At 43.9% G+C, this 13,719-nt stretch overlaps 1 protein-coding gene across 10 annotated transcripts in view; it reads left to right on the plus strand.

Annotated features, from left to right (window-relative positions):
- The window catches only part of LOC117572799 (SH3 and multiple ankyrin repeat domains protein 1), a 77,849-nt gene extending 65,048 nt beyond the window's left edge, over positions 1 to 12,801 (plus strand). For 4 of the 10 annotated variants that reach the window (XM_052005973.1, XM_052005976.1, XM_052005975.1 and 1 more), the window contains 9 exons: positions 1,349 to 1,474; positions 1,537 to 1,868; positions 1,937 to 2,105; positions 2,405 to 2,599; positions 2,878 to 2,944; positions 4,485 to 4,910; positions 5,998 to 6,583; positions 6,646 to 8,625; positions 8,690 to 12,801. In XM_052005973.1, coding sequence (XP_051861933.1) covers positions 1,349 to 1,474; positions 1,537 to 1,868; positions 1,937 to 2,105; positions 2,405 to 2,599; positions 2,878 to 2,944; positions 4,485 to 4,910; positions 5,998 to 6,583; positions 6,646 to 8,625; positions 8,690 to 10,433 — 5,625 coding nt within the window. In that variant the 3' untranslated portion in view covers positions 10,434 to 12,801. The remainder of the gene's footprint in view (positions 1 to 1,348; positions 1,475 to 1,536; positions 1,869 to 1,936; positions 2,106 to 2,404; positions 2,600 to 2,877; positions 2,945 to 4,484; positions 4,911 to 5,997; positions 6,584 to 6,645; positions 8,626 to 8,689) is intronic. The other 6 variants (XM_052005980.1, XM_052005981.1, XM_052005977.1 and 3 more) reach the window with 3 other exon arrangements.
- The last annotated feature ends 918 nt before the right edge of the window (positions 12,802 to 13,719 follow it).

The following is a 13,719-nucleotide window of genomic DNA, read 5'->3' on the forward strand; positions in this document are numbered from 1 at the left end:
GCGCCAACAACTTCACTTTAAGTATGGCGCCCACAAAAAGTCTCTTCATCCCTTCCACATCGCAAGCAGAAAAAAAACCGAAACTCATAATCCAAATCCGATGGCAACTTCAATCGAGACGAGGGAGGTCTTCAGGCCGGCGACGTGTTTGCAATTTGCATGTGCAGGGGGAGCAGAGGAATTGCCTGACAGAGGGTGAAGATGTTGGCAGAAGGCGCCATAAAACCCATTTGGCGCTCAACATTTAACGTGTTTCAGTAGTTGTTCATAGGTTGGGGAAGGGGCAGAGAAATGGGGTTGTAGGTTGAGTATTCCCGGTATTCCTAGAGGCGTGCTAATGTATTTGTGTGCTTGTGTTTGTGTATGTTTATGATGGAAATTTATGAGTCGAGGGTAGATGTCAGTGCAGGGTTGCAAAGCTGCGATTTGTAGCTGCGCAACAACATTTGTAACCCGGATATGCCTCTTACAGATGCCTAGTTGCATGGGGCTAGTTATGAATGTGATAAATGTGTGGTATATTGGCTGCAATGAGTTTAAAACAAAATAAACGAGAGCATTAAATTACTTTTTCGAAATTTTAACTATCTAACATATTAGTACAAAAAAATGTTTGAAATGAATTCAATTTTCTAGTGCAATGAGAATTATTATTTACAGCCCTTAATCCTTTGACAAGATACTGGAATTTAACGACCACATTTGTCGGCATGTTAATATGCCACTTAGGGGGCAATTGGGCGTGGTTCACCTGCTATGCTCGCAGGCAGATGCCAAAATTCCAAACTCAGTCCAAAAGCGAGTTTCACATGTGGCGCATAACACACGCACTTTGCATAATTAATGCACCGACAATGTCACCAGTTATACACTTGAGACTGCAGACCGAATACTACAGGCTAGAGAGTGATGTAGAATAATAGAAAGAGACAGAGCGAGTTCCCTTGATGATGACTTTCCCTAAGCGGTAGTTCAACTGAGCTATGCTTGTTAGTCACTGAGCATTTTTGTATAATTAAAATAAGAAATTGCCACTTAAAGGCGACAGTAAATTATGAATGCAATGCCGAACGGTGAACACTGAACGCTAGATGGCGCTGTTGTCACGCGCTCATTAGCGGGAGCATTGTGCAAAAGGGCGCCCGCATCTGCACCCAAGAATCCCCCTCCCAAGCAGGAAGTCTTTTGTATGAGTGAATGTACGAGTGTGTGCGTGTGAAAATGAACAACTTGAGCACGTGAACGAGAACGAAAATGACACACCTGATGGACGGGTGGAGCACTCAGAGTGCAGTTAGACACGATTTGTGCGACTCACACTCATTCCACTTCCTATTTCTTTTTACAGGAGCTAAAGGAGAGCTTCAACTATGGCCTCTTTGCGCCCCCCTCAAATGGCAAGGCTGGCAAATTCCTGGACGAAGAGCGACGACTGGGCGACTATCCTTTCAATGGACCCGTTGGATATCTGGAGGTCAGTGTAAATAGATTTTCTGTGTGTGTTTCTTTAACTAACCTTTGTCGTTGTGTGTGCAGCTCAAGTATAAGCGACGTGTCTACAAGATGCTCACTCTGGATGAGCGCCAGCTAAAAGCTTTGCACACACGCGCCAATTTGCGTCGCTTCCTGGAATGCATCAATGGTGGGCACGTGGAGAAGATAGCCAAAATGTGTGCTAAGGGCTTGGATCCGAATTTCCATTGCTCGGAGAGCGGCGAGACGCCATTGTCGGTGGCCACGGGCGCCAAGAAGCCCAACAAGCTGCTCATTGCTCTGGTCAATGGCGGTGCTCTGTTGGATTATCGCACCAAGGATGGAACCACGGCGTTGCATCGAGCCGTCGAACACGATTCCCTCGAGGCGGTCAGGTGAGTGCAATGCACTTTGAATGCACCTTTTAGTTTCATACTAACGCTGTGTTTATCTAATTTATCAGCACACTGCTTGAGCTGGGCGCCTCGCCTAATTATCGAGATGGGCGTGGCATAACGCCTCTGTATATATCGATAACACGCAAGTGCGAGGCAAAGATCACAGAGAGTCTATTGCACGATCATGCCACGCTGGGCATACAGGACACCCAAGGCTGGAACGAAGTGCATCAGGTAAACTCGGTGGCAGTATATACTCTAAGCTAATACAATTGGTTAATGTGACCCCGCCACCGTCTCCCACCTTCGTGAAGGCATAATGATTGATAATAATGCTATTTGAAGTCTACTGCTGGTGCTGGTGCCTGGGTCTCTCTATCACTTTCACTCTTCTACTCTCACTCTCTCTCTCGATTTGAGATTGAACAATTTGCTAATTGAATTTGCTGTTTTTTCTCTTATTTATTTATATTTTTTGATATTGACTCTGTCTAACTTTAAAACGCTTGCCTAACTATTGTAATTGTGATCAGGCCTGTCGGCATGGCCTGGTGCAGCACTTGGAGCACTTGTTGTTCTACGGTGCTGACATGGATGGACGCAATGCGTCCGGTAACAGCCCTTTGCATGTTTGCGCTGTTAACAACCAAGAGGCTTGTGCTAGAATGCTTCTCTTTCGCGGCGCACAACGCGGTGCCCAGAACTTTGCCAACCAAACTCCCTATCAGGTATTTAAAAACAAACCAACAACAACACAAAATTTTACTCAATTCGAATAATTTCTTTTTTATCAATAGTCTAAGACTAATCATTAATTTTGAAACACTTTTTATCTACAAACATACAAATAATGATAATTCAATAATTAATTAACTTGTAGTCGTAATTTGTAGTACTTTTCTGGTACTTTTTCCACGTAGTCTTTGCTTGTAGTCCATCCAATAATTTTGCTAACCTTTGCTTTTGGTAACATTCCGGCCTAATATGATCGATTCTATTCCCTTAGGTCGCTGTCATCGCCGGTAACTTGGAACTCGCTGAAATCATTGAGAACTACAAATCCGAGGATATCGGTGAGTGTGCAAGAGCCTCAACCCACATCATTCAAATCTCATTCACACAGACACTCACAAGCAAACTGATTAATATCTTTGCTATCGACTCGTACTTGACATTGACATCGTACTTTTTACTCATATCTCAGTCAACGCTTTTGTTAATCCCCTCTAAATCATCCATCCCAATTTCCATTTCTTTTATCGTTGAAGTATTGGTTTTTATCTCATAGTATTTCCTCCACTCAGTCACAAGCTATTTCCATATAGATAGTTCGATTTCTAGTTGATTTTGTCATATTAAATTGTAAACCCAATTTCCAATCGATTTAGTTCAGTTTCAAAACGACACTTCAAACAGTTTTCATCTCAGGTATCATCATCAAATCATTTCATAAGACTCTGGCTCCAAAAATATATAATAATCAAACAATCTATCTCTTTATGTATATCTGTATATGTATAAAATATATGCATTTGCTTGTCAACTTTTATTCAGATATTTTCTCTATATATATCACTCTCTCTCTTTTTAAATAGTGTATATTTATATAATAATTGTAACTGTAACTCGTTTCAATTTCTCTCTGTCTTGCTCTATGTTTTGTTACATGTTATAGTTATTGTTATCGTTACCGTTATCGAATTTCCATATTCATACAACATACTACATAACCTACATGTTTCATACTACTTCATACGTTTAGCGAGCTTGCTTTTTAGGTCATTCCTAGAATGTCCTTATTTTGCTCTATTTTGCTTTTTCTAACCGCTCGTTTCTATCAAGGCATCCTCTTTCTATACAAAAAGAGCCGTAAGTACAGTAAGTAAATGTGTTGTGTGTCTACATGTGTGTGTGTGCCAAATTTGCGTATACTCACTTTTTTTGGCGTATCCTCATACTGAGTGTTAGTTCCCAATTGGTAATGGCCAAGGCCCGCTAGGAACTTGTTCTCTTTTTCTTTCAATCCTTAAATTTTAGTTTCGAGTAGCAAACGCTAGTTGGAGATGAACAAACTGTACTACCAAACAATGAAAATACGTATTAATAACATTGTTGTTAGCTGTTATCAATTGCGAGAAGTTGCTCCACTCAAAAATGACATTGAACAAACATTTTGCTAGTACACAAAATTCTCATTAGCAACAGCTGATTACGCAAATGTGGCGCCATCTATGACAATTTTTGGTACGCCACATTGATGGTCACTCTTTTTATGACAAAACGAGATAAAAATCGCAGCTTATTTTACTTTTAAATATTTGGTTAATGTCAAGAAGGCATTGGTCGGTGAATCAGTGCTACAGATGCGACAACAACACATAATCATAATCAGCAAATACTCGTATATGTTATGGCTAACTTTTCCCCTTGTACCACTGCCGTCTGCTACGACACATAAATTCAGCTCGACTGCCGACTGCAGAACGAACAACAAAATAACCACAGGAACAACATTGACATCAACTAACTCACACACACTCTCAAACAGCAACAACAACAAACACAAAAAATATATACCCACACTCACAGAGATATATCCTACTCCTTACTTAGTACCCTTCCGGGGACCTCCGCGCTACAATCCGAAGCGCCGCTCGGGCATCGGTTGGCTGAGCGCCAATGGGGCAGCTGGGGCTGCGCTGCTTGCTGCCGCTGCCGGTGGTCTTGGCGGTGCAGTTGCGGGGCCAGGGCACGGATCAAGCCAAATGGGATCAGGTGCAAATGGTATGAACGGTGGCAGCCTGATGGGCACACTATCACGCCAGCAGTTGCAGCAACTGAACCCGCATTCGCATCCGCACCATCAGCATGCCCAGCATCTGCACCACCAGCACCAGCAGCCGCATCTGCAGCTGCATGGCCCGCCCTCGCCATGTCCCTCGGAGCACATGATGGGCGCCTACAGCTCAGCCAGTTCAAGTCTTTCCGAAGGCTCCTCCGGACATCGTTCGCACGAGGATGACATCAGCATTGTGACAGGTAATCGCATTTTACTCTACTTTGATTTTTCCACAATTCGAAATGAAGCTAAGTTAACTTTAATTTAACTCATACATTAACTTTGAGATTAGACTAGGATTTACTTATGATTTTAAGCTATATTTGTATTATATGTACACTGTACATAAAATTGCATTACTTCTGTTCCTATTTTAACTCTGATGAGTATGTTCTAAGCACACGAAGAGGCTAAGTATAAAAATCATAAATAACTTTATTAAGCATGTCTTTCAGTTAAGATTAACTAGGATATAAGAAATATATAACATATGTATATATGTACATGTGCATGGTTCTGAAGGATGCTTATTAATGATGGGCGATAAGAGAGTAATGGATAATTATAATAACTTAATATTATTTGCAAAACAATATATGTATATTTAAATTATTATTTGCTTTAAGTGTATTCCAATATTATTCTTATACTGGGCGAACTCATCAGATAATTCTGATTAGTAATCATGATACCAGATCACTAATTTTTTAATTCAGCAGGAAATTTCCGACAGTCACACAAAAGAATCACGAAAATATTTAATTTTTATGTGTCTTATATTCTTAATTTAATTCTTAAATTTTTTCAATCCTCATAAGAATTTGTTGATTACTGATTAAAATTACGTTCTGAATGCGCCCATTCTTTGATTCAGTATAATTTTATAACGTAGCACATATTTTGATCTTTGAATTTCATTAAGCGTATAGTTTACTTATAATTTCTCTTCAAACTATTCGTTATACATATTCCATGCTCACGTCGTCCATCTCAACCTCAAATACGAATGTAACCATATACTCATGAGTGCATCCGTTCGCTTTTGCTTGAATAACTTTACTCAGCTGCAGTTGCATCCTGAGCTGCCTTCCCATTCTGTCTCTTTCTCTCTCCCCATACTTGATTAACTTTTAATGTGTGCTCAGTCCACACGAAGCATTAGCATTCTGCATGAGTTCTCTGTCGTCATCTTAAGTGTTGTTTTGTCGTTATCCTGGCCAAACATTTACCGATGCATCTTCTAGCAGTTGAACTGACATTCCATTTCCGCTTCTGCCATCCACACAGATAAATCGCTGGGCGACACCAGCGACATCATTAGCGACTCCTCCGGCGTGGGCACGAACTCCGATTCGGCCGCCTGTTCTATTGGCCATCCCAGCACCACGGTGGTCTGCATGGAGCCGTATGCTGGCAACACAGTTGGCCACATACGCCTGCAACCGGGCGACGTCATCGAGGTGGTGGGGAGCACCGACTGCGGACTGCTCGAGGGCTATGTGAGGGGCACCAATCAATCCGGTTTCTTTCCGGCCGACTGTGTGCAGGAGGTGAATCTGCGCCAGAAGCACATCACCAACGTGATGACCGCCAGCACGGGAATGGCGCCACAGCAGGCACCGCTGCAGCCACAGCAGCAGCAATCCTCCTACCAAGGGTCACCGCAGCTGAGTCTCGGCGGCCACTCGGGCAGCTCCAGCACACTGTTGCAGCAGCCCCATCAATCGCCGTCGCTCTCGATGGCCAGCAACGGTTCCAGCCAGCAGCAACAGCAGCAACCGCAGCAGCAGCAACCAGAGGGCAATGGCATTGGAGTCGGCAACAACTCCATTGGACAGTACAGCAGCGCCACAGCGCCGCGCATAAAGAAGGGGTAAGTGATGAAATCCTATCCAGTTCTTTACTGTTGTTAATTCCTGCCCTTTTCATTTTCAGCGCATACAATGCGCCACGCTCGGTGGTGTTGCATCGCGCCAAGCGCGGATTTGGTTTTATATTGCGTGGCGCCAAGGCCAGCTCGCAGCTGATGCAGCTGCGTCCATCAGAGCGCTTTCCGGCACTGCAATACTTGGACGATGTGGATCCCGGTGGCGTCGCTGACATGGCCGGACTGCGTCCGGGTGACTTTCTGCTCACCATCAACGGCGAGGACGTAAGTGCCGCTTCCCATGAGCAGGTGGTGGAGATGATACGCTCCGCTGGCGCGCTGGTCAACATGACGGTGGTCTCGCCTCAGTTCCCGCTGCAGATGCAGGCCACCGCCCAGTATCTGCCCAGTGGCGCTCGTGCCGGTAGCCAGCATCTGTCCAGTGGTCCCAGCACGCCGCAGAGTGCACATCGCCAGTGCGCCACGTTGCCGCGCAAGATGTCCATGGGACCGGGCAGCCATGCGGCTGGCGGCAGCAATGCCCCGGGCGCTGGAGGAAGTGTGCGCATGGCGCCGATGCCGCCGCGACGTGATCCCAAGACCACGCTGAGTGTGGGACGTGCCAGGGCCAAGTCAATGGTCGCTGGCCTCGAGAATGGGGGCGAGAAGGAGCAGGACGAAGTGCCGCACACCAAATCGAATTCGGTTGAGTCCATTGCCACACCCACGCCCACGCATCCGGGCACGCCCGTGCAGCTGCGCACGGCCAGCATCAAGGCGAGGCCGACATCGAGTCGCATCACGGCCGCCGAGCTGGAGGAACTATTCCAGCGTCAGCAGGGCGAAGGCAGCGCCAACTCGAATGCCAGTCGCTATGCTACCATGATGACCAGCTCGCGCTTCCAGTCGGGTACCGACAGCGGCGCAGCCACGCCCCCCGCGGCCAATGGTTCGCCCATGCGAACTGGACCGACCGTCTATGGCAGCGTGGCTGAGATGAAGCGCAAGACGGCGCGCACCAAACACGGCAGCGGCACGCTGCGTGGCAAGCCAGTGGCCACGCCCACCGTGGGCGGCGTAGCGGGCAGTGGCAGCGGACGCGACCTCAAGCGTTTCCATTCGACGCCCGACTTGCATGGTCCACAGCTGCACGGTTCAGCGTCATCTATCTGGCAGGCAGCAGGCAAGGGGCATCACTCGCAGGACGATGTGGCCACGTTGCATGCCTCGCTGCAGCGCCTGAATACCACAGGCGACAAGGACAAGGCTAATGCTGGAGCAGCTGTGTTGCCGCCACCAAATCATCCACCGCCGCCGCCGCCAGTTGGCCAGGTGGTCAAGGTGGAGACACGCAGCAGTGTCTCGGAGTACGAGAGCACAATTTCCTTGCAGCAGAAGTTGAAGAAGCGGGCAGAGAACGATGCTGTCACCTCGGCTGCTATTGACGGGGTGCAGAGCAGCTTCAATCCATCGGCTAATGCCAAGATCTATGCGTCGCCGCAGGAACTGCGTAACGTGATGGCCTGGAAGCTAAGGCAGGCGCAGGAGAAGCCACCGCAGGAGAACTCAGCTAGCTCGCAGCAGCAACAACAACAATTGCAGCAGCAACAACAAATGCAAATGCAGCAACAGCAACAGCAAGCGCAGCAACAACATGTTAGTCAATATGCAGCGCCCACACAGCTGCGACCTCAAGTTAGTGTCGCCCCTCTGGCGTCACACTATGCAGCGCCACAGGTGCAGCAACAGCAGCAACCACCACCAGCACCAGCTGCAGCAGCAGTTGCGCCAAGCACGCAATCGCCACCAGCTCCGCCACCGCCGGCGCCGCAACCGCCGCCAGCACCAGCACAACAACAACAGCAACAGGCCAATGGCAATCCAACAGCAAATGCAGGTCCAGCGCCACCAATTCCCGAGCCAGATTATAGCTGCAGTGAATCGGATGGCGAGGATGAGAACTCAATTCTGGTGGCTCGCAACACAAAGCTCAACGAAAAGATAGCGCTCTTCGATGTGCCCGAGACAAGTGGCAACAGCCAAGCCAGGTAAGTCCGTCATATTGCTAGTCAAACTCACTCTCTCATTCCCTTTTTCTTCCCTTCTTTTTAGTGGCAGCAGCTCTGCCTCTGGATCGGGATCAGGCGCCTCGATATCCCATTCACTGTCAGTGGAGGAAATTCAACGCATACGCAGCAATCTCAAGACCTCCAAGTCCTCACCGAATGGTTTTCTCAAAAAGGAAGACGAGCAGCAACAGCAACAGCAGTCGCAGCAACTGCTGCAGCCACAGCAGGCAGCACATGGCGAGGACGAGTGCGACAACAGCAGCTCTGGCGTAAGCAGCGATCAGGAGTTGGTGACAACAGTTGGTGGCAACATGAGCAAACCCACGGATACCATCAAGAAGAAGCCAAGCGTGACCATTGTTGAGGAGCCCAAGACCATTCCCGATACGCCAGTGAAGCCAATGTCGAAGACAACCATCAGCATTGGCCCCGCCACTGGCAACATGAAAATCAGCAGCAGCAACAGCCCCAATAGCAATAGCAATGTCAGCACAAATGTGGCGCATGTTGCAGCTGCCTATGAGGCAGCCACAAAGGCAACCAGCGGCAATCTCAACAAAAATGCCAGCAGCAATCACAACAACAACAGTAACAGCAACAGCAACGTTAACACAACAACCACGCTGACAGTTAAGCAATTGGTGCAGCAGCAACATGCTCCAGTCATACAACAGCAACAGCAGCAGCTGAGCAGCAAGCCGTCAGCGACAATTGTTGCAAACAACAAGCTGCCAGCAACAGCAGTAGCAGTAGCTGTAGCAAATGCGAGTATTCAGGAGAATGTCAAGCCTAATCAGGCAGTGCTTACTCCACAAGTGCTGGGACGCATACCGAACGTGCATCATCATCAGCAACAACAGCAGCAGCAACTTCTGCAGCAGCAGCAACAGCAGCTGCATCATCAATCGAATCCTAACATCAAGCTGATTGCCACCCAACAGCAGATACTGCAACAGCAGCAGCAACAACTGGCACACCAGCAACACTTGCAGCAAATCCTAAAAGCCAAAGCAGCCGCCGCCGGTGGCGCCAGTACTGCCGCCTTGGTAGCTAAGCAGCAACAGCAGCTGCACAAGGGACATGACTCCGAAATGGAGCAGCGTTCGGATCTGGAGGACGACGATGGAGAGCTGAGTCCCTCACCGCCCGCCAAGGCGTTCCAGCGCCACAATTCGCTGACGCGCAAACAGGCGGCAGCCATTGCTATGCAACGCGGTGCCACACGCAGCTCGGCTGTGTCCTTGGTGCAATTGCCGCCGCCATTGGAGGCGGACAGCGATGGTGAGCCGCCACAGCATCCACAGCAGCAGCAGCAGCAGTTGGCCACGCATATTGTGGGCATGCTGCCCAGCGGCCAGTTGGTGGCAGTGCCATCTGCTGCTGTTGCTGCCGCCGCTGCTGTGCCTCAGCCGGGCAACAACAATTTGCAGCTGTGCACCGAAAACTTGGTGCTGGCACCGCCGCCGCAATTTTGTGATTGCAACGATGCCAAGCATGCGCCTCAGTATCATCCACAGCAGCAACAGCAGCAGCAGCAACAACTGTTGCAGCAGCAGCAAGTGCAGCAACAACAGCAGCAGCAGCAGCAACATATGCTACTGCAGCAGCAGCAGCGTCACCGGCAGCAACTGCAATTGCTGCAACAGCAACAACAGCAGCAACAGCAGCAACAACAACAGCAGCATCAGCGGCTGTCTGGTGGCGCTGGCGCTGGCGCAGTAGGCACCTTGGGCCGTGTGCGCATTGTAGGCGCCATGCCCAAGGCCAATCATCACAGGTTGCACTAAAGTGTGGCAGCAACATAAGCTGGCTGTAACAACAGCGATCGAAGTATCGATAAATAATCATTTGCCAAATCGTTAAAACGTTAATTAGTGTTACGTCAAAACCAGTCATTGCCATTCACAACGAATAGCTGCACTCGAAATGCATCCACACACATACACACACACACATACACTCTGTCACCCCCACTGCAGTGCACTGTGCGCACCGTTGGCAACATGTTGCCAGCAACATGTTCAACTTTCGATTTATTGTTAACTGCAAGTCAAGTGCGAAAGCGAATGCGAATGCTATCGATGTATATTAATAAGTAACGAGAAAAAAACCAAAAGCGAAAATTAAAACAAATATTTCATATGCATTTTAATGAGCAATTAGAAAAGCTACGACAAATGAATTAGACAATTTCTGGCACTATTTTCGATTTGATTCATTTCAATCAAAACAAAGAAATATTATTATAATTTTTATTGTATTTATTGCGTGTGATATAAATTTATGTACGACAGCAGAAAGGAAAAGGGAAGGAAAATATTTTAATCGCCAATCCAAACATGATTGCAATATATAAGATATCTTCAATCTACATTAAAATATACGTATGTAGATAAATAGTATAGTCATTAATAGATTGAAAGCAAACTGAGCTATTTTCTCTTCAATTTTCTTAGTTTGTTTTCGAGCATCAAAAGCGAAAATTGTATTTGTGTTTGTTGTGCAAATAATCAAAGGAAAATTCGTAAATGTCTGTACAATAAATGTACAATTATTTTCGCAACAAAAACAGCAAAAACAAAATAAAAAGTTAATATGTTTTAAGTGTGGAGTGTTGCAAGGGGAGGGCTAGTGCTTTTCTTCAGTATCCATCCATTAATCATTCAATCAAATGACATACTATAATGCACAAATCAAATAAACCTACAAACATATAAAACTCACCATTTAAAATTAATCTAAATTGTAGTGTATGTTTTATATAGCTGCAATGAAGTGCAACACAACAACAAAAAAAAAAACATAATAATAATAATATTGATAATAATGAAAATATTTGAATATTTGCGCATTTAGTCGAATTTTGAAGTCGAGTCAAGTAACTATTTCTAATCGGGAGTAAATTGAAGCAAAATAATCGCGTTTTTAAATATAATATTTAACATTGAAAACTTGCAAATTGATCCAATTAAAGTCATGAGATGTTTGCTAGTAAAATTTACAGTTTTAGAAATTTATTTTAAACACTGTTTTTTGTATACTTATTTTTTAGAGAGAAACTTTAACTTGCTAAAGTATTACAAACAAATAACTGAAAGAGGTTCTCACCAAAATATATTTGCACTTACTTGCCGCAAATATTACAATATTGAAACCATCTTTTATAATCGGATGAAAAGTAAAAGAAGAAGATGAAGAGAGAAATGATGTTTGAAATGGGTATTTCACTAGTAACAATTATTATAACTAAGGCTGATTTTATTGCATGCAAGCCATGCAGCAGTGCATCATGAAAACATTAAACAATGCAATTCATTGATTGACTAGAAATTGCAATTGATCATTGAATTGATTCATATGGTAACTCAACTAGAGCAAAACAGGCAAAAGCTAAAGCGTGGCGCATTTAAAACTGTTTATTAAAACATAAAAAACGAGTCGCAAATAATGAGTAAAAATGAATTCATTAATTAATAATAACCGAAATACTTATGTATAACATTTAAAATTGGCAGGCCGCACCTAAGCACTAGCATCTAAGTGTTGAAAAGTTATTAAACAAAGCCCGACACATACGCATATACACACAAATGCACACACACACACACCTACGAACACATTTATAAACATATATATGTATTTACATAAATAGATTCGCAAAGCTAGCTTCTAATTAGATTTAGCACACTATTTAGTTATCGCAATAGTTTATAATTATTTGTAAATTGTTTTTAGTTGAAACAGTATCGTTATAAACATTCGAGTACCCCCAATATTGCCAATTTGCTAACGTTTAATTTGAGCCTTCGAGCTTTGCTTCACGTTTAAGTCTGGGTTAACTTCGAAGGACAGATATCCATGTCAAGTGCTCATCCAAGTCCTAACTTTGTAAAACTATATAATTTTACTAATACAATTACATTTGTTACATACCTACATACATTTAGAAACGTACATTTACCGAGAACATGCGAAGTGAAAGAGCGAGAATTATTATTAAATATATGCATACTATACTACACACATTATTAATGTTAAACAATTGAAGCACACACACATACCCACACTTTATGGAATATAAATATATATATTTATTATAAGTCATAAAATATGCAATTATGTATTATGAACATGCGAATAAAGAAATCAATAAATACGAATGAATTCAATATTTTATTTTCAATATTTGCATTCACTGGCAAATTTAAGCAATTACTTCTACTATCGAAAATGTTGAATAAAAAAAAAACACTATGGTATTATACGAAAAATATAACAAATTAATATATCACAAAATACTAGAATATACTATATTTATATATATATTATATTTGGTATAACTATATTGATGATTGAGTACTACATTTAAAATATACTACGAAATATACCAGTTTGAAAATAATTGTTGCGAAAGAAAGTTGGAGTCGTAGTTAATTTCTTTCAATTTGCCATGTAATATGAAGCAATGTGTCGATGATGATGGCTCAAAAGGCTTTAGAAAAATATCGTTCTGTTAAAATTCACGCTGGCTCGTTGCCACAACCTTATTTTCCCTTAAAGTTCTTGAATGACAATCGATCTAATTATCCTGATTACAATAAGGTAACATAAAAATTGCAAATTTGAAATTGACACCACATGCATACTTTAAGGAAACAAAAAGGATTTTTTGTAGAAAATATGCTATATCTCGGCTTAATCCATCCACATTTTCAAAGGACACATATTGCTAGGATCACAAGGTCCAGCTCTATCGATTGGCATTAAAAAAACATGGATCCGAAAGGATCAGACAGGATGTGGCAGAGATATTTGCAATTATCTGTTTACAAAAAAGTAATTTTATCTCGAGTCCTGTAAGGACTTTCGTCCTTTAAAGAAAACCAATTAGTCAGTATTCATATGAGCAAATTTTGTGCCAAAGGACATCAAAATCCTTCTTCAAATGGCCGAAATAAGTCAATTTTTGAAATTTTTGGCCACTTTTCTATACCAACCTTAAAAAAAATTGTGGATAATTTTATAAGAATTTCCTTAAAGTCTTTGGACTACAATCGCTATAACTAATTTTCG

Source organism: Drosophila albomicans, chromosome 3 (genome assembly GCF_009650485.2).
Source record: "Drosophila albomicans strain 15112-1751.03 chromosome 3, ASM965048v2, whole genome shotgun sequence".
In the NCBI taxonomy this organism is placed as follows: Eukaryota; Metazoa; Arthropoda; class Insecta; order Diptera; family Drosophilidae; genus Drosophila; species Drosophila albomicans.